This window comes from Aythya marila (genome assembly GCF_965140915.1).
Source record: "Aythya marila genome assembly, chromosome: 7".
Taxonomy (NCBI): domain Eukaryota; kingdom Metazoa; phylum Chordata; class Aves; order Anseriformes; family Anatidae; genus Aythya; species Aythya marila.
In genome coordinates this window covers 22,133,160-22,153,937 of record NC_139048.1, presented here as the reverse complement: position 1 = coordinate 22,153,937, position 20,778 = coordinate 22,133,160, and the positions used below count along the sequence as shown (strand labels likewise).

Genomic DNA, 20,778 nt, shown 5'->3' with positions numbered 1-20,778 from the left:
CATCCATATAACATTAAAGATCATTATTAAATATATACACTGAATGCATATATTTTAAAATAGAAAAATTAGGAGGTTTGCTATGTGTTTAATAACACCAAATACTATTCTAGAAATTGTTACCTTGAATAACAGCCAAAAGAATGTCTCTGTAATTTACTCCTGAATTAAACATCTTCCTGGTATGATAACATTCCTTGCTAACCTATTAGATATTCTTCTCTCACTTTAAATCTGTCCAAATGCCTTCTGAAGTAACAAACTTCTGTTAATTTATGTTGCAGTATTCTATACAATGCACTTTTAAGTTCCAACTAACAAAAAAGATAAACCCTTACTTAAGAATAGCAGAGGTGAAAGTTGATTAGAAAGAATTAATTGACATCTAACTTCCTACAAAAACAACTCTATTAGAGGTGGTGCAAAATGAATAGGTATGCTTTGAATTAAGTCTGTTACAAGAAAGAAGAAAACACACCTTATAATTCTTAATCTCATTACATTACATGAAAAAATAACTTTGGGATGACTTACCTCATTGCTTTCATGCCATGGTGTACTCTAAATAATAGGTCCACCTCCCACCAGTGCTACCTTTTAGAATACTCATGCATCTGCCCACCTACCTCTCCGATAATGCACATTGAGACACAGTCTACAATTGGCAGCATGAGGCTATGTCTTTCTTCAGTTCTTTTCACCAAATTAGATTCCAGGAGAAGTAAATTTGGTTCCAGATGATGAGTGGGTTTTTTTGAGCAGTTAGATTCAGTAGTTTGACTCATTATCATAATTCACTTATACCAAGATGCAGCTCTATCCAAATCTGGCAGTTCCTTTGATGTTCAAATCGAATGCATAGTGTTTGGCAACTGTATGTACAGAATTTAACTTGACTGATCCATTTGTCTGAAACTGGTATGTGTCCAAGACCGCTCACAGATGTATCTACTGGTCTAGTAGAAATTCCAGTGAGAGGAAAAAGGCATGTTAATCATAGCTGTCCCAAACTGGCATATATACAAAATGCTGTGTGCTAAGAACATCTGACTGCCCACCCACACAGGTCATACTTCTTCCACTAAAAATTTAAGAAAATCTTCAGGTGCACTGACAGAAGAACATACCTGCAATTCCCTGAAATTTTAGAAAATTTTCCAATTCCAGGAAGCTCGCTTCCAAATTTTTTTTGAAAACTCCTTGAAAATCTACTTAGAAAACAATAAAATATTTTTGCAGCCCTTAGGTATATTTATGACCCATTGTCTGTTTCATAATTTCACGCTCAACATTCCTTTTAATCACATCTATAGGAGTTACAAACTGTTTTAATTGTATAAAGAGGTTTAAATAACAAAAATGCTCATTATTAACAACTCTGGTATCTTAATCCTAAATTAATTCAAAATTACAATATAGATTTTAATCAATAAACAACAGTTTAGCAGAAGAAAGTTCTAAATACTGTCTATGTATAATATCAATGCAAGAAGGAAAAATCTTTTTATGTTGTTTACTTATACATAACACCTTTTCAATAGCCTTAGATAAAACATCCACGGGTTACACTTCTTCCCATCAAATCTACAAACAGTAGAAATCCTAGTAACAGAAGATTATATAACTGGATAGAAATTAGAAAAAGTGGGTTTAAATGTCTAGGTTTTGCTCTTCTTCAGTGAAGAAAGTCAAAAAAAATGTAACTACTGAATAGCTGTGCAATCAGATTAAAACTCTCTTGACAGAACAAAAATATTATTTGAGCTATATAAACAAGTTGAAGTGTTGATACAGAAAGATAACATAAAAGAAATGAGGTTTAAACAGTAGCTTTGAAAAAAAGTGCTATGTAATAGTATGGAAAAATATGTTAATGCAACAAAGACATTGCCAATTCTATTCCTAAACACCCAAAATTTGTTTTCAAGATTATTTCCTTATAAAAGTTTAAAAAAAAAATAAAAAGAGTTGTTTTTATCCAGTTTCAGCATGCTTTTGTACAACTACACATGCACCTATTTTTCTTAAGCAGCTTCAATATTAAAATAATTAAATGAAAAATTTACTCTCATACAGACTGAACATTGCACTTATCTTTATTCTTTGCACTTATTTTATTATTGCATACTTTCTTGAAAAAAATAGTAGTGTAAGGATTTGCCCTATCGTCCGGTTATAAAATATCTCTCCCTGCAGAAATGTCAAACTAGCTATGTATACAAGTCTACACTGCTGGATAGGCAACAGATGTTACATGACGGCTAACCACAGGAGTAATACCAAGAGTGGTATTAAATAGTTCTCCAAGGAACTTTGTAGTCTGCATGAAGGTGCCATTCTAATGACTACCGGTGACACCAGAGGTCATAGTGGTGCATAAAACCTCTGGAAACTGCAGAGATACTGCACAACTCATGACATAGGAATGGAAAAGTTTGCAACATCAAGCACACAGAGTAAGCAAACACCAGCAAAAGGCCTGTGTAACTTTAAGGTGAACTCACAGTGAATTTTTTAAGATAAAATTGAAATTACATGATTTCATATTGTTTTTATAGGCATCTAACTCCTTGATTAATATGCGGACTACTGAACCATAGTGACTTATATACTTATATCCAACATACTAATTTTTCACTGGAAACATTATTTTCCAAATGATCTCCTGGATATTTCTGCAATACTCACTGTTCTTTTACAATTAACTTTGTAACTCAGCAAGATGGGATGCTGTCCCCACTGTGCATTTGAGAAAGTGAGACGTAAATAGATAAAGCTTAAAAATTTGAAAATATCAGATTATCTTACGTAACACTTGGGAAACATGAGGATCAACTTCTGGGAGTACTCATATAATTTTATACATAATTAGTAAAAGTAGAGCTCCCATTATAGTTATGATGCTAAAAACATTACTGTATTAGGTTTCACCATGTGTATCTCAAAAATAAGAAATATACAATTATTGGCAATCTTGACTGTTTTGGCTTAAAAAAAAAACTATTACTTAAGCCTCAGCCAGAAGTTTCTGACAGAAAATAATTCAGTTCTTCAGAGATCTGTCTAAGAAAGTAGTTTGTAAAACCAGGGTGGTTTTCACTTCATGTACTATATGACTTTTAGCTTCTTCAGCTAATGAGGCAGAGGTGAATTATTTAGCCTTCCATCTCACACTCAAAAAAAAAAAAAAAAAAAAAAAAAAAAAAGCTTACAGAAATGTAAGCTGAGTTACTGAGTTTCATCAACTCTGTCCATGCTACAAGTATTTTTGTATTGTACTCCACCGTATTTTTGCAACTTAAATTCTAGATGTAATGCGGTGTTTTCCTGTGATGTAGGATGTTCCAGACAGTAGAGTATTAATCTGTCAGTGAACCTGAGCATATAAATTGCAATATTAAATTATAAAGATAATCTGCATTATCATAAAAATTAAAGTTATTTTAAAAGTGAGTTTTAAGTTGCCTGAAGGAATACTACATACAGTAGAAAACACCTGTGGGAAACCTAAGGCTGAAAGTGCTCCTGCTTTTTGATCCTTTTGTGATTATAGCAGCAAAAGGAGATTTGACACATTGAGATTTTAGCATGAAAGAATACACCATTTGTATTTAATCAGCATACCTCGTTCTTGTGCTTGTCATACCACTAGGACAAGGCACAGAGTCATTTTCCAGCTAAAAGCACTCTTCCTTAAAGAATAATTTAAAAGCAAGACTGAGTTTAGAGCAGCCTCCAGACCTCCCAACAATACACGATCACAGGGTTTTGAACAAAGAAGGATACATAGTCACGGCTGTCTCCTTGACTATTCTTTCCTTTTATTCTCTTTCAAGTACTCTTTGCTCAGACTCAAATTTGTAGACACAGAAAGCATCAATACATAGTCCTTAGGCAAATACAAGTTCTTTTATGTAATAACCTCTGTCCAAGAACTTTATAGCTATACCTCAACTTATCCATGTATAATAAGATTCAACCAAATACCTGTAGATAAAACTATATTGAGTGGCTGCATATATAACATTAAGTCAGGATTAAAAAGAATACTGCTGTAAATACTATACTGCAAAAATCAAATCTTTAAGTCAGATAATGCTGTGTTTCTTTGCTGTCTTTCTTGGAAGACATTACAGACTAACGTTACAGACTGGTTAGATCAGACAAAACAGAGAGGTTATCAAGCTCTCTCCTTCAAAGTCCTCTGCACCAACATTTATTAATCTCTCATCTAGTTGGATCTAATGATCATGTTAAGGTTGGTGAGGGAGTGAGTATGGGCAGGTGAGAGAGAATGCTCTGAATTGCAAACTGGCTGCATCCACTCCAAAATGGCCTTGAAATGTGGAGTCGCAGAACAGACCTCAGATGGGTTAGAAAACAAAATCCAGTATATTTTGGATCCAAATGCCTTTTATAGAAATTAAAAATACTTTACTTGCTAAGTTATCTGCAAATATCCCTGTGAAATTGAACTCTTCTGAATTGGTACTGATTTAAAGAAGTTTTTATGAATATTTCTGTCTTTATTCTTCTACTCCTTATCAATGGTAATACTAAATTTTATTCATACCTTTATTTTTGCAGCTCTTATATTACATACTTGCTTTTTGCCCTATTATTGTGATTATTGAAAATATACGCATTTCCCCTTTAAAAAGCTTTCAGAGATGTATGTCAGTTGTACTCTACAAACTGAAAGCCAAATCCTGGCAGGTCTTTAACAGGTGAATTTTTTCCTAAATATATTCATCAGCTGACAACAATTCAGGATACTATCAGAAGAAAAAAGTTAGAACTCTATATTGCTTGTTCCTGGCTCTACTATTGACTTGCTGTATGACCTTGGGCAAGTAACCTCTCAATTGTCCACCTGTAAAACAGAGACAAGACTACACACCCACCTTCTTGGTTTATTCTGAGCTTTAATGTTTATGAAGTGTTATGAGACGCTCTGGGAAGCGCTACAAAGTGAAAAGGGTTATCAATCATCGGCAGTAAAACACAAGCTGCTGAAATATGGTGAAATCTGCCTTCCCTTGTCACAGGACGTGTTCGGTCTTGATCTGCATTCTGTACAGTATTCGTAATCTTACAAGTGTCTCAACACTGCATAGCATAAGGAAGGATAAATATCCCTAAGCATTCTGAGACTACCAGAAAATATTTCTGGTTTCAAGAAGTGAAGCCTGTTGTAAAGTACATGCTTCTCTTCTAAATACCTGGTTGTTTTCCATAACAGGAAAAAAGAAAGCCATTTTTGAGATAGGATTCCTAAATTACTTAAATAGCTAGACATTAGCTGAAAGCAGCACTAAATATCAATTTAAATACTTGGCTCTCAATTTTTCTTTCATTCATAATGTACTAGGTAAACTACACTAAAATAATTACTTGCTTATTACTCATGAATTTCAGTGCAGCAGCTGAGACAATGTAGATAAATAAGATGATTAATTGAAACTGAATGAATCACTACAAAATATGTTGTTGTATAAGGTATGATTAACTCCACAGTGATTCATATCATTTCAAATAACAGGGCTTTTATCAATGATGGCTGCAAGGTTGGGAAATGATTTAAAAGCATTTCATCTTAGAGAGCCACTGCAGTTCACAAGGCAGGGGTGGGGAAAAGAGAGGGAGAAGCAGATTCAGTGTCTGCAGCTGAAATAGCCTTGGGCTGTTTCAGCATCCTTCCCAGAGCACATCTTTACAGCATGCCACTGACATTATCAACCTCCCTTGTGCTAGAGACCCTCTCATTTTTCAGTTGGCCACAGTTTATTAGATATTCTAGTACTGAGAAAGTATTGGCATACTTAATTCTGTGAATTAAGCAGCAATATTACAATGCCAGAGCTTTCCTATAATTGAAAAAGAAATATCTACACCAGGAATAAGTGTCAAAATTCTACAAAGACAGCAAAGAAAAATGCTATTTATTTTTCCTCCATTCCAAATTACAATTTTTAAATCTCAGACTCCCTCCAAAGACTGTGCAGTAGTCTCGAATGTAGGATTTATAAAAAGAAATCTCCATCTGTTTACAGCAGTTTAGAAAAGCAAACACAACCAGCAGTTGACCTTAAAAACCTCTACCTGCTAAAACAGAAGAGAAGATGAGATGTCTCCTTACAAAATTTTTTCCCATGTGGATTTAATAAACTGGGTCAGAATATCTGACTATGGTTTTTAACTGAACTGCAAACTCCCTGTAAGGGAATGTGCCAGTGTCACTGTCTCACTCAGACTATGAAATGAAGATAATTACCCTCACCAGTGGGGCAAGTTTCTGAAAACCTCTGAAAGCATAATGAAATGGAAAGTACTGACATATATATTGAAATGCAAAACATTGACACTCAACTTAATTCATTTAAGATGATTAATATTTCTGAAAACTTAAATCAGAATGGAAAATGATTTAGAACCTGAATGTAAAGGTGGAATTCATAAGGAAGATAGCTTACAAACAACCACTGGCTGAAAGTAACTCCTCAATATCCATCAATTTCTGAAAGATGAAGAATTAAAGAATTAAGGTATCTTAAGAGCTCTTTAAATGCATGCAGGTTCAGTAAAATGAGCCTCCTTGAGATGCATAGTTTCAATCCAAACGCAATTTAGTGTTTGCCTTCTACTGGATAATTTCAAACATTTAAAAATAATTGTAAATGCTTACTTGAAATTAATTACAGAAACAACTTTGTGATATTTATGACACGACCAGCCATCCTTTGCTATATTCCTCTCTCCTTGGTTCTGCCTGATATGGAAGAACAGATTGAAACGTTTGCTTCCCCTTCCTCACTCATCAAAAGTCAAACTGTATTTCCCTTCCTCCACATACCAAATTATACCTGCCACCTGATTTTCTCCTGTCTCTCATCTCTTAATCATTTCCTCGGAAACAGACACTTCACCAGTTTGAAAAGGCGTGCAGTCAGCGTGGTAAAGGATCTGCTAGGTGCATGAACAGCAGCAATTAGATTGGTGTAAATTCAGATCAATTCAATTACACCATTGTAAATGCACATCAGTTTTAAAAAGAATCACCATGCAGCTCGTTTACCTTACGAAGGCTATTACATCTCGTTCTTGTGAGCTGTGGGTGGATTTCTAATCCAATCCTGTCCCGGGTGATAATCCAGCAAAGTTTATAGATAGGACTGAGTTTTGCCCAAATGTCATATGGTAATGTTATTTACCAAAGTATGTGCAGTGAAAGTTGTTTACAAACATGCGTTATAAGTTACATGAAGGGAATAGACTAATTTATTTGGAAACTGTCATTTAGGTGTAAATCCCAGAGTGTTGAAAACAGTTTTATGCCAGAGAAATCCATTCACTCCTACAGTTAAGAAAAGCACAAGCCTACAGACTGCAAGATCAAATTGGGAGAATGTTAACCATTGTTACCTGTTTTAAAGTGTTTATCAGTTTTAATGACTGTTAATCAGCCATTAAAGTGAATTTCCCATGTCATTAAGGAGACTTGCCTTTATAAAGGCTTATAAAGGTTCACAAAGACTATATTTAAACCACATATATTTGTAGGGATGTTTATGTTAGTATTTGATGCCTCACTTGAAAGCATTTTAAATTAATGTAACAAAATGTGCCATTTCAGTGTAATTATAAACTGAAATGATGACAAGAGCTGCCTGATATCTTATTGCATACAAAGGCCCCCATCTTTTTAAAGATCAGGATTCATAATTCCAGAATCATTACTAAAGCTATTGTCATTGCTTGCTAAAACATAGATGTCTTGCACACAACTTTCTCTTTTCAGCACGTTTGCTGTCACACCAGCATCAATTTCCCAAGCAGCTAGCAGAAGCATCTGTCTTTCCAGAATTCAGTTTACAATCCTGTAATTAATTTGTTCAGAGACTGTGTGTTTAGAAGTAACAGCTCTTTACACTAGAGAGGAAGATCTCATTTCCAAGATTTGTGATATTATTTTTGTTTATTCCACTGCTTAAAAAAAATTCCATGATTTCTATTTTCCATACCCTCCTTAACTTTTACTGATTGTTGCACACTACATACAAGCTATATTGCGTTTTTTTTTTTTTTTTTTTAATTACAAAGCAGTAGATGAGGACCTCAGCATGTCTGTAATTCTGAAGTTTCTAAATTCTAAAATTTCTCAGTGATATCCTGCCTGCATGTAGGAAGACAACCCAGAAGATCTTTACCACATCAATATATTCATAAATATTCCTCTCTGAGTCATGAATGACTGCCATATGTGGGGATGAATCATATGAAAGCTTTGTAGAGTCCCTTGAATTCTGAAGAACTCCAAAGGAAAGAAACTGCTATCCCCAGCTACATGTTCCACAGCACAGAACCTTTCCCACCAGAAGTAGTCCCTTCCCTGAAGAAAAGCTACTGTAACTCACATCTTTTGGGGAGACTAAAAATAGGAGTGCATGTTCCTGTGGCCATTACTTACTTCTCTATGGGTTCTCTGATGAAAATAAAGTAGCACAGAAGTGGTGCTTCCTGGGTTGACCCTGTTGCAAAGTGCATCAGAGACAGTAAGTTTTAGCCCTAACTGAAAAAGTGGTCTAGAAAAGAAATAGATGCAAATTTTGTCTCCTCTACTTGCCTGGTAATTGCTGCATAGGAAACATGGCACAATTTTATGTAGGGATGTAATTTGAAAGGCTTTCACTCCTTTGACCATTCAGTTACTGTAAGTTACTCTGAGTTGTAAAATATGTATTCTAAGGTGAGCTTCTACAGATGAATTAAGCAGCAACTTGTGACAAAGCAGTTATCATCAGGAGATAATTGACCTTATTTGAGAGTTAAGCATCCTGAGGCAAAGTAGAGTGTGCTTAATCCTGGCAGGTTAATTATCCAGTGATTATGGTAGCTTGGAAGGTATTATTGCTAAGAATCATTTGCAAAATGACACTATTAAAAAAAACTTAATTTAATAAAAATTAAAAGCAATGACAATAATCAAGTTCTCCAGTCATGTATTGCTAGATAATAACTGCAGAATGGCCCTAATTGGTTAGCAGCAATGAACATGTAATTATTCCTATTCTGAATGTTCTGTACTAAATTTATTACATGAAGTACAGTTAATAAGTATCAAAATCCAATGCAAGATGTTTGGCTAGTCGTAAAAGGGTTTTAAAGCAATGATCAAAACACCACTGGTCATTGAGCTAATGCTGAAACTGATAAATGTATTGAGTTGTTATCACAGCATTCAATGTCTCCATCACAGTTAAGGGTATGCTGGCATTTACATTCTGAACTAGAACATTTATTCTAAGAGGTTTGTAACTTGCCCATTTTAATTACCATCTGGCTGAAACTTGAAATAACCAATCTCCATTCAGATGTAAATTTTTAAGTAGAAGATGTAATTTAAAATCACTTCGCCAATTGTTTTTAGTTTAGGAATGGCAGTAATTTGGAATTTTGCTGTTCTTGGATGTTTTTTGTATTACTCTAAAAAAAAAAACAAACAGCTCAGTGATTAACAATCAAATTGTATTGGTCTATAATGTGGAGTGAAGATAAACATAGAGAAGAATAAAAACCATGTCTGAGTCTATTGTTTGTACTAATAAAAAACAACGACACAACTCTGTATGTCTTGTGTATGTGTTAACTTACGCACTTTAAGGATTTAACTAAACTAGCAAAACTGATGGAAAACAGCAAAAAGTAAAAGGAAATCACAGTAAATGGGCAAAATTTTGGTGTTGACTAGCTGGGGAGGTTCGTTCCCCATCAAGGCATACATAAACACAAAGTCCTGAATGTACTTGCAGATGAAATAAATGTAGGAACAATAAACAAAGAAGGAAGCTACCAGAATGCAGAACATGTCAGAGTAAGCTTCTCTTGAGTTTTGTAACTATTCTTTACCACAAACCATATGCAGAGAGCAGGAAGACTGACAATTACAAGATACAGCAGCTACTATAAACTGGAAGTATACCATGCCAAGAGTGTGGTTTCAAGTCACACAGAACGACAAGAGAATAAACCACTGTGAATATGATTTCAACAACTCAGAAGTAGCAATGTCCAGCTTATATAGTGGAAAACAGATACTAAAAGATGACCAGGGTTTCAACTGATTACAAAAGTATAGCATGAGAGGCTGGTACTCCAGAGTGTTTACACATGGTACAGACAAGTCCAAGGATGGTCACTTAAGCTTAAATAGTGTCTTTTACCCTGAAAGACAACAGGATGCTTCAGAAATTATACAAAGAAAATTCAGGGAATATTTCACACTTTAATATGCACAATAATCCTACACAGTATTTTATGACAGCAGGTGAAAAACACCATAGCAAACTGAAATGTCAGGGGAAATTAAGGTAGACTGAATATAATTTGCAAAACTGGAATGTTGCCAGTATAGTGGACTATTGCTTACAAAGCATGCAAATATACAAGTAGTACCAATCTGTGTTTTATCTTCTGAGAAACAGTACCTTACGAACTCCTGTGATATGAATTCTCCCAATAGGTGAATGGGACAATATCTATATAGAACACCAGCAATATTTAATCCCAGAAGTTACTCTGAACCTCTCCCACCCAAACATTGACTAGACTTGGTCTACCTAATTTGTGAGACCTGACTTTTTTTTTTCTCTTTAGAATACACTACTATGAAATCCAAATGCTCAGTAGCACCTTTGTAAGGACTGTATTGCAGAAGACTGAATTAAAGCAAAAATTGGCAATAGCAGCAAAATGTCCAGAAAATACCACTTCCATATTGCTAGCTACAGTTTTTTGTTTTTGTTTTTTTCTTATCCTACTGCATCTAAAAACATTGCCATATTCTCCATTTTAAAAATACTTCTTTAGGTACTGTATTTGTAATAATGCTAGCCCCTAATGTGTAGATGCAGAAACAGTGTAAAAATTGATTTGTGTTGGTGGAACTCTCTGTGTCACAATCAGGAATAACCACTAACAGGAATGAGTAACTTTTCCATAATTTTCCAGTACTAATGTAGTTATCTTGAGAGACATGCCAACACTTCATTTAGGTATATCACACTTTCTAAGATTTATTTGTTTACTTAACCATTTTGTGCAGAACAAACTAATTTTTAAAAGCACTTTCTGAAGTGGAAAAAATCAAAAAGTGATAGCACTACAATGAGTGAAATCTGAATTCAGCTGGTCTATTACCATGGACTTCCAGGCAGAATTTCATGCAATCTGTTTCCCAACTGTTGCACAGCAAAGATAAGCCTTCCTTAGATGGACCACCAGTCTATCTACCATAAAAATCAATGAGAGCCTTCTAAACCAATTAAATGTTTTTTAGCTTTCTCCTACCACTTCTCCCCAAAGATTCTACTTCATCACAGAAAATGCTATCAAGAATAGGAGTATGTGTATGGAAACAAGTTACAGCACTTCAGCAGCTCTGCAGTGGCCCTTCATATTTTTTTCTTCCAGCAGAGATTTACCTGCTGAGTGAGTACATCATGTATACGGGCAGCTATTAGGAAACAGCCAATGTGTTGGACATTTCCTCTTTTAATCTAGAGTAACTTGTTCATGTGTTGCCACACTAAAACAAGCAAGTTGCAAACCTCTGACGGGTCAAGTTACACGTTTGGCATCAATGGAAATTTCACAGTCCAGTGACTGCACATTTCATTCTCTATTGACACCTCAGATGGTGACTTTCTATGTGAAGGAAAACCAAAAAGCCGGCTTCTAGACACAACCAAGCAGGTGCAAGAGATGCAAATACTTTGTTAAGACTCACCGTCTCGTTTCCAAAAAGGACGTCAACATAGGGCATGACTTTCATCATAGGCTCTTTGTAGAACTGGCTAATAAATGGTGCAGAAAGATTCAAGCTGAAGATCTTGTTGTTTGCAGAAGCTTGAGTAGCCACTTTTAATATTGCTTCTGGTGAAACTGTCAGGAAGAATCCCTGCAAGCACCAGAAAAAACAAATGATTTTTAATAGTTTCAAATCAGGAACCACATTAAGTATGCTGCTTCTATAACGTCTCTCCAACCCAACTTTTCTGTCATATATATGCACAGATTTAAAATCAAACAAAAAACTGTCTAAATGCTGCCTTTCCATTAAGAAATTACAGAAGTGACAAAGAATCTGCATATGCTGAGAATGACAACACTCCAGAATTAAACATAACCCACTACTACTGCACTGTATGTTGTTTCCTTTTCCATGGCAGCCAAGACTAGTGTTTGTATTTTAAAAGGTGCTACATTATAGTTCTAAATGGCCCTTTATAGAACGACAGTCAATCAGACTGCACTGCTTAATTCCAATGTCCAATAAGATGGCTTACACATAGCTAAAAGATGAATGAAATCCCTTGCCTGAGAAATTACTACCTTGTTTATAACAAATCTGTTGAGCATGGTGTCACTGTAGTAGTTGTAATTATCCTATAGGAAAAACCTATCGCTTTTCACATTTCTGCCCATTTGCCTACGACCACAGACTCCATAAAGGGATACAGGTGCTCACAGGAAGGGAGACTGCGATGCTGTCAGCTATCAGAACTGAGCAGACCTGCAGTTCTCGCCCCTCGGCTGACACAGCAGTGGACTCCAGTCTCAATGGGACATCCAGCTACAGTATTTACGCAAAAGATACTGAATTCTTTTCCATTATACCACATCTTTAAAAAATGTAACAATATAGTTTATCACCTCCCCTAGAGTATTGTCCTTCATTCTTTAATATTAAAGTTCTTGGTTGCTAACAGATCTAGGGAAATGATTATTCAAGATCTCTTCTCCCCCAAGCTGAATATTATCACACATAAATACCAAGAATCAAAAAATGAAACAGAGAATGAACAGAACTGAATTTGTCTATGAAATTGTGAATGGTGATTTCAACCCCGTACACAGATCAGCTCAAGGATGACAGTTTGAATTTAGCCTTGCACACACTTACCTCCAACCCTGATAGGCAATGTTTTTCTGCATGTGTTCTGGGCATTATGTAAAGATTCCCTAGTTTCACTACTCTATTAATTAGACAATGGCTTGGTCTTTACACTAATTAAACAAACATTTCTATGATTCTAAAAGCAATTTTATGAACTGTTCTCAAAACTCACTGAATAACAATCATTCTCAAGAAAGAGCAGCAAGCGTTAAATTTAAGGCCAGAGAAAATGTCACAGTACACAGCAATCTTTTTTTTGGGGGGTCACACAAATAAAACCCCATTTCAGTTCTATCTGTAACACTGCCACTCTTAAAGGTACAACAGTGAAACAATTGTATTTTCCAGGTTTTAACCATATTATTCTGTCATTGGATCATAGCATATCTATATTTTTCTCCTGTCTACTTCAGCTAGCTGATCATCTTAGGCATCATACTGCTGGAAAAATAATATAATAAAAAGTCTACAGGTTAAAGACTACTTAGAAAGTCTCTTGTTTATTTCTCCCTACCCCATGCTTTCCAGTCTAGTGAATGCAGGATTGCTTGTAGCAAATCATGCCCAGATTTTGAAAGACAATAAAAGTCCAAAGGGCATAAGAATGCTTTGCATCTTATGGAGTTACTCAGTACCTTGAACGACTGGAAGCCTGTAAACATCCAAGCTTCTTTGCTATTTTTACATTCTGAAGAATTAAAATGAACAGTTTATATAACATCTTGTCTCCATAGCAATCTCTACCATCTTTTAGTTTTTCATTTAATGAACAGAGTTGGATATTTAAATACTATTCCAAACACAAAATAAAAACCTTTCAAGGTTAACATGTTGCCAGCTGTGGATAAATCACAGATTGCTATACAGTGGTCTGTGTAAATAGTAACCTGGTCAAATAATTAGGCTTCTTACCAATTTTAGGCTGAAAACTTCATCTGAACTGAAATACATCTGATTGTAATTTAAGGTACAGAACACTATCCCCGTGAGATCTAACTCAGGCCTGCATCCAACTCCATTTTCCTTTGGAAAGGCAACATAAAAGTACTGAGATGCAGATAGTAGAGCTTGCTTTTTCAGATCCTGCAAAGTAGAGGGCTAGAACTCTCTCAGAACTACAGCTCTGTCTTCGGGGTTTCCTAAAGCTCATTTCTGCCATTTGATTTCAGTCTTCCACAAACTTTTCATTTTATATTTTTATTTAAATAGTTATTTGATACTAAAATACAGAAATTAAGAGTTGTATATGTGAGAACACACTACAACTTTGCCAAGTATAACAGTTCTTTTCAAACAAATGTTGTAGAAATACAACAAAAAAGTTGTAGCAGTACAATTCACACAATGGAATTAATAAAGCAGGGAGAAAATGTACAAAGTCTGAACTGAACAGATCTTGGTTTAAAGAAAGCAAATTAGATATTCCCCTCACCCCCTGAAAGTATTTAAATGGAGTTTGACTCTATTTTCAGTGGAACTCCAATTACAGCTATGGCCAGCGTTACTGTTACACGAACCCAGCTTTTGTTGTTTGAACTAAAACTAGATAAGCCACAGACCACTCTACTGCAGCATGCTACAATTTTGAACAGGAATGAACTCCTCCAAAATAAACAGGTTTTCTTATGCCTCACTGAGATTCACAACAAAAAAATGTCACTCCATATCTTCCTCAGAACCACAGCCTTCGTGTTCTTGCAGCTGCCACTGCTTTTTGTCCAGCCAAATGTATAAAAAGGAATGTGCAAGTCAACTGCTCCCACCTCGTCCAGAAATTAACTGTTAGCCAACACTAGCTTTGAGTGTGAGAATAAGCATTTCCATGTGTCACTTCTGGGACAGGACAGCAAGGTTTTCTTATGTCAAATAAGGACAATTCAGAAGTTGGAGGACTAAAGGTTGGGTTTACACCTTTGTTTGATTTCTTAAGCTGTTCTTATTTTTTTTCTTCCTTGAAGATTTTCCTTGGGCAGACTGTTGGATAGTACATGTGATCTCACCTCTCTCTCCTCCACATTTGTGGATTCTTTACTGACAGTTCCAAGTATCCCAAAACACAAGACAAAGACCACTAATTTAGAAGAATTTGTAGTTCACAATGAAGTTCTATCCCCACTAACAAGAAGATTAAGAGGATGATCAAAAATATTATATATCCATCTACACACCTCTGCTTACTCCTGAGGGTTTTGGGAACCGTTTTACCCTCAAAACCAAAGGATTATTAAAATAGTAACAAAAATGCTTGAAAGCAAAAGATGAGTCAATTGCTTAATATACAGAAATTCCAATAGCCTGGGAAACTTAGCTTGCATTTATATTAGAAATGAAATTATTGTGCATGTATTTATGTTTGTGAAATAATGCAGTACGTACAAGTACATGATAATTAGGCAGTGCAGTCAAAAGAAAGTGAAAGAGAGCAATATTGTACTACAAAAACCTATTAAACATTAAAGGCTATCAGACATATTTGTAGCACACAGTATTCCTTTGGCATGCATTGATTGAGGCTGAGAATACCAGATGCTACTGCTTCAAGATGTGCCACTATTTTCTGCTGCTCAAATTTAACGAGCCTCTTCTCTATGCCAGGAGGAAGGTACCATTGTACCACAAGCCAGAGAGCAAAGCTGAACTAATATATACATCAGGAAAATAGGATGACATACTGAATTGCTTATATGTATGTTTGTATGTATACACATATGAAACACAAAAATACTTTTCTCATTCATTGTAGCAAGTATTCCTGTTTAAATACAGTCCTTTGGTGGAAAAAAAAATCTTGTAGGAAAAAGAGAAATAAAAAGGAAGAAATACATAAAACACATTTGTTACTGCAGACACATGGTTACAGGAGATACAGTAGCTTGGTTATAACTTAAGAGCTTTTAAAATTCAACATTAAGATGTGCATGACAGCAGTAGAAAAAGTCAAGAGAGAATATGACATTATCTTGCTTTTGCAATACTCAGGAATTCTTTGATGCACCTTTTTAGAAGTGTACCCAGGCACTGTGAGTATAGGACAGTCTTTTATGATCATATCTTCTTTTTAATAGTTACTAGTATTTTTGAAAGGATTTGGTGGGGTTATGCATAAACAACGTATCTTTGCATCTCTCTCATTTTTATCTTATGCAAACCCCAAAGGTTTCTTCTTACCTACACTACGCTCGTGTAGCGCTAGCACTAGCAGATGTGAGTGCAGCAAATGAAGGGTGTCACAAGTGTCAGCAGTACAGAATCAGAGAGTGCTGAAGTATCTCATGAAGCCAGAACTACTCTGGCTTTGGTTAAAGTAATACTGAATAAGGTGTTCTGTCCAAACTGAGCAGTCTTGCCATCATTTGTTCACATCAAAAAATGTACTCACACTGAATTTTTCTGGATTACATACATGTAAATGTTTGCACAATGAGGATCAAGTGTTGTTTTCTTTTTTTTTTTTTAAAAAAAAAACAAAACCAATGAATACTTCCTTAAAGCCAAAAACTGAGATTTAGTATACATTTAGACAAATCCAGAGTGAGATGATAACAAACAGCTTTGCATTTCTGGATTTATTATTGTTTAATACCACAGAAGCAATGTTTGCATAAGAACACGTAGAAATGATAAAAATTAAGATTGCTCTCAAACCTACCACCCTCTGAAATCCTTCCATTTGCCTTCTCGTTGTATCTCTTACCCTCTCCTAACCACTCCCACTTTCAGAGTGGTTTACAAGAAAATAACTTTATGAGTGACTAGATTTTGAACTATGGCATTCTGAATTGATTTTGAAATACCATTTGGTAACAATGTAAAATCAATACATCATAAGTGTGAATCAAAATATTTAACTTTCAGATGCACATATACAACAGTCTGTTGCCATTAAAGATGAATTATATTCTGCCAACATGAAAGGAACACATCATTTAATCCAAAATTATTTTATGGCACGCATTTACATAAAAATGCAGTTATGATGACATCACACACTCATCCATCTAAAGGCTGGAATTCTTCAGGCACATTAAAAGTTTGACAGTTCTGCGGTGACAGTGCTGATAAATACTGTGATTCAGTAAAGCCCTACAGAAACCATCCAACTTAACTATGCTGGCAGTTCCAGCAAAATCAGCGAGACTGCTCAGGTGCCAAAAGAACATGCTCTGCTAAACTGCAGATGTAACCAAGTCAGAGCTTTGGATTTGGTTACTTTTCCCATATTCTATACACAAAGAGAACTTTAAGCCACGCACTTGGGCAGAGGAGACTTCTCCTCTGCTCTGCCATCAGTTTTGTCTGCTGCAACCCAGCAGAGCTACCAGGGCCTGGAAGGAGTGTAGATGCAACACACGGAAATTTTGGGGATGGAGAATGAACCACCGGGTCACTGCTCTAGACAGAACCATGTACACAAGGTTTCCACGTGAGAGACCCATGTCTTCTAACCTCTGAAGTGCATGGAGCACAGATTGGGCACAGTCCACATCCCACCCACTGTGAGACCAACAAAAAAATCATCTCCCTTCAGAACAAGAAACAGAAGGAATCTTCCTGGAAAGTTAGAGCAAAAGCTCTTCATTTTAGTACTTCTGGGAGTTTAAAAGAGCAGAGAACAATATAGAGAACTACATCTGTAACACCAAACTATCTGGCTTTGTACATGCAGCACTGCCAGATTATCAGGCTTACTGGACCCCTTACCTCTTCACCTGACTTTTGAGCATTTATACTTGCAACTGCCTGAAATCATTCAAGTACTTTCCTTCCTGAGATATGACAGAAGAGTATGAAATGATATAGATATTAAAATCCTCCTGACTCTAAAAAACTCCAGAAATAATAACAACAACAGCAAAAAACACCACTACACAAATCAAATAAATACCATAAATTTTACTAACGAAAGTGCTCATTCTTTAAGTCATTTTTTTTTTTTTTTTTTTTACTTCCTCTAGGAAGGACAAAAGCTCTGTATAATTTGGGAAACGTCCAGTCTGTGAAATATATGGAAGTCATTTTAATCTGTGTACTGGTTCTTCACGTAATAGGTTATTTAGGAATTTAGTAAGCACCTACGTGGTTTCAACTATATTTTCAAACTATATTTTATCTTGATCAGCAAGTAGTTACCTAATGAAACAAAACCCGCTGCTCTTTGTCCAGTTCCTACTGGAGACAGTTGTTTTAAATCAGAAAGCAAGGACAGCAAGAATGCGACAATTTCTCTGAGTAATTGTTTTGGCTTGTTCCTGTATGCATTGTTTATTTTTATGAAAGTATTGCTTTATAACTGGAAAATGACTAAGCTGTAAACTATTGTTTTATCATTCTGAGTGGCCAGTGTTTCTGTTTTTGATAAAAGCCAAGTTTCAAACAGTTTTCAGTAACATAGGAAAAAACCTAACTGTCAGTAAATGTGCTTATATTGACCGTGACATTTTCCTCTATGATGGTGCCAACATGTCAGAAGGAGAGGATTGCTTTCAGATTTGAACAGCTTCTTTGTTGCTGAAGTGAACTCTGATTGCTGCCATATTAGTATCTATCAGATTACAACAGTAGCAGAAAAACTCCAATATTTGGCATTGTATGTTTAAAAAAATAATTATTTTACATTTACACTAGCAATTTCTTTTTAATTTTAATCAATTAGGACCTCTTTTTCCATTCTGAATACTATCCATTAAACTTCTCCAGGAAGTTCCACCAAATCATATTTAGGACAAAATAACTGTGTGACTTTACTTGTAAGACATCTACTTGCAGAATGTATGGATGAAAACTTAAACAATGAGGTGTAGATGTATACACATGTGCGAGAGAGAAGTATTATACTTAGTTTTGGTGAAGGGAAATGTCATCCCAAATAAAAAAAATCTCCTATTTCCCTGGAAACTGCAAAGTTACTTAAGCTCATATTGGCAACATGAATTAAGATCTTAAGTTGATGGTCAGACATAGCTCCCTAAAGTCTGCCCCTCCGTGAGGAAGCAAAAGATCTCCATACTATTTCCACAGTTCAGCACAGAGTTTTATGTGTGTTTATTAAGCTCAAGGAGTAAGATCTCTGTTTTTATTCATACTTAATTTATAACAAATTTTGGGGGGAACTATTAATGAAACGTCATCTGAGGGACAGGAGCCTGATTTTTATTATTGCTTTGATTAAGTAACTCAACCTTATTTGCCTCTGTTTGCCCACTTGTAAAATAGTTATAATGATAAATACACCTCCACTGGCAGAATCAGTGGGAGGTTTAATTACTTAACATTACTGAAATGATTGAAATTCTATGTTGAAAGGTATTATAAAGTACAGGGTATTACCATCAATAAAACATAAGCTGCAAATCAAACAAGCTATGCTCAAGAGCAAGGCACTTTTCTTCTTAGAATCCTCAAAATACTTTGCTACACATTTTCTTCCTTGAGAAACAACTGAATTTTTACCAAGAAAGCAATGCATCTCAAAACATTAATTGTTGACTAAAGAGAGAAACTCTTTTGCCTTTCATCCTTGTAAAACAATTCTTCATTAAAATTAGCATTGCCTAACCAATCTATAAAACAAACAAACGAAACATATAATGTTTTTAGACCAGAAAGTAAGATCAGACATACCAATTATTGTTCAATGAAACAATAACCAGAAATCTTAACATTCGCAATTATATTATTTATGATGTTTGGAACATAGAGATAATTAATTTTCAAACTTAATTTCCACAATTTTGAACAAAATCCTTGTCCTGGCAAAGAAGCATTTTGGGACGTAAAGAATAAGGTATGGTTAATTTAGGCTCTTGATGATTGTGCAACATTTGCTTTTTATGTATATGGCTAGTTACATTAATATAATTTGGCATCTCATTAATTATGTAAACATCAACCATATGTTGAATTCACTCAAGTTTGGTGTGTACATAATATTTACGGTGTATTAGTAAATTGAGAGAATCTATGTAACTACAAATGCATAGAGTTTCTAATTCTCTAGACAGTTAATCCTCAATTTGAGAGCTCTACAAACAAACATAAAACAGTCTATTTCTTGCTTATTCAAATAGCCTTGAACAAGAAGAGAAAAAATATGAGCATCTTTTTAATCAAATGTGCTGTATCAGCACAATGGTTTATTTTATAAGTACAGGTAAAACAGTCAAAGACTGAAACAACTGGTGACCATGGCTGTATTAATAGATAATCACTATCACTGGGTATCTAAAGATCTTGTAAAAATGCAAGAAGTCTTAGGGAGAACTGTTCAAAGCTTGTGCATTAGTACTGCTTCCTGAAGAATTTTGTCTTTCATGTTCCCTGGGCTGAAAACCATAACAATTCTTCTGCTGTATACATGCAAGAGACTTTTTGGATACATGATATGTGACACAGCACACCAATATTGTGACTTTTGGAGTGGAGGGTGAAACGAATCTGGGCTTACCCTGCTGTATTTACAAATTTTAGTTCCCCTGCTAATAAAAAAGGAAAAAACTTCTCAGCCACTTCCCGCTCTGTACCAGCATACACTACTGTGTCTGTGCCCTCCGTGTTTGCATTCCCAGATGATTCAGAGGAATGACGACTGTTATGCAATATAAACAAATACAGGAATGAGTAAAATGCCATGAAAAATAAACCAACTCCAGCATGAATTCTATACCTTATGAGTTTCCATGAACAACATGCCCATGTTATGAAAGGTTTTACCTAAATTCTGGTTAGAAAACAGATACAAAATAAAAAAAGAGTCATGCTTTTCCCTAAGTACTCTCATACTGAAACACTTAGACAGAAACCTTTCTTCCCTCCCCCCAGCTACC

At 35.3% G+C, this 20,778-nt stretch overlaps 1 protein-coding gene across 2 annotated transcripts in view; it reads right to left on the bottom strand.

Annotated features, from left to right (window-relative positions):
• Positions 1–20,778, bottom strand: part of ADK (adenosine kinase) — a 278,413-nt gene that overhangs the window by 67,188 nt on the left and 190,447 nt on the right. For both annotated transcript variants that reach the window (XM_082765066.1, XM_082765067.1), the window contains exon 7: positions 11,786–11,956. In XM_082765066.1, coding sequence (XP_082621192.1) covers positions 11,786–11,956 — 171 coding nt within the window. The remainder of the gene's footprint in view (positions 1–11,785; positions 11,957–20,778) is intronic.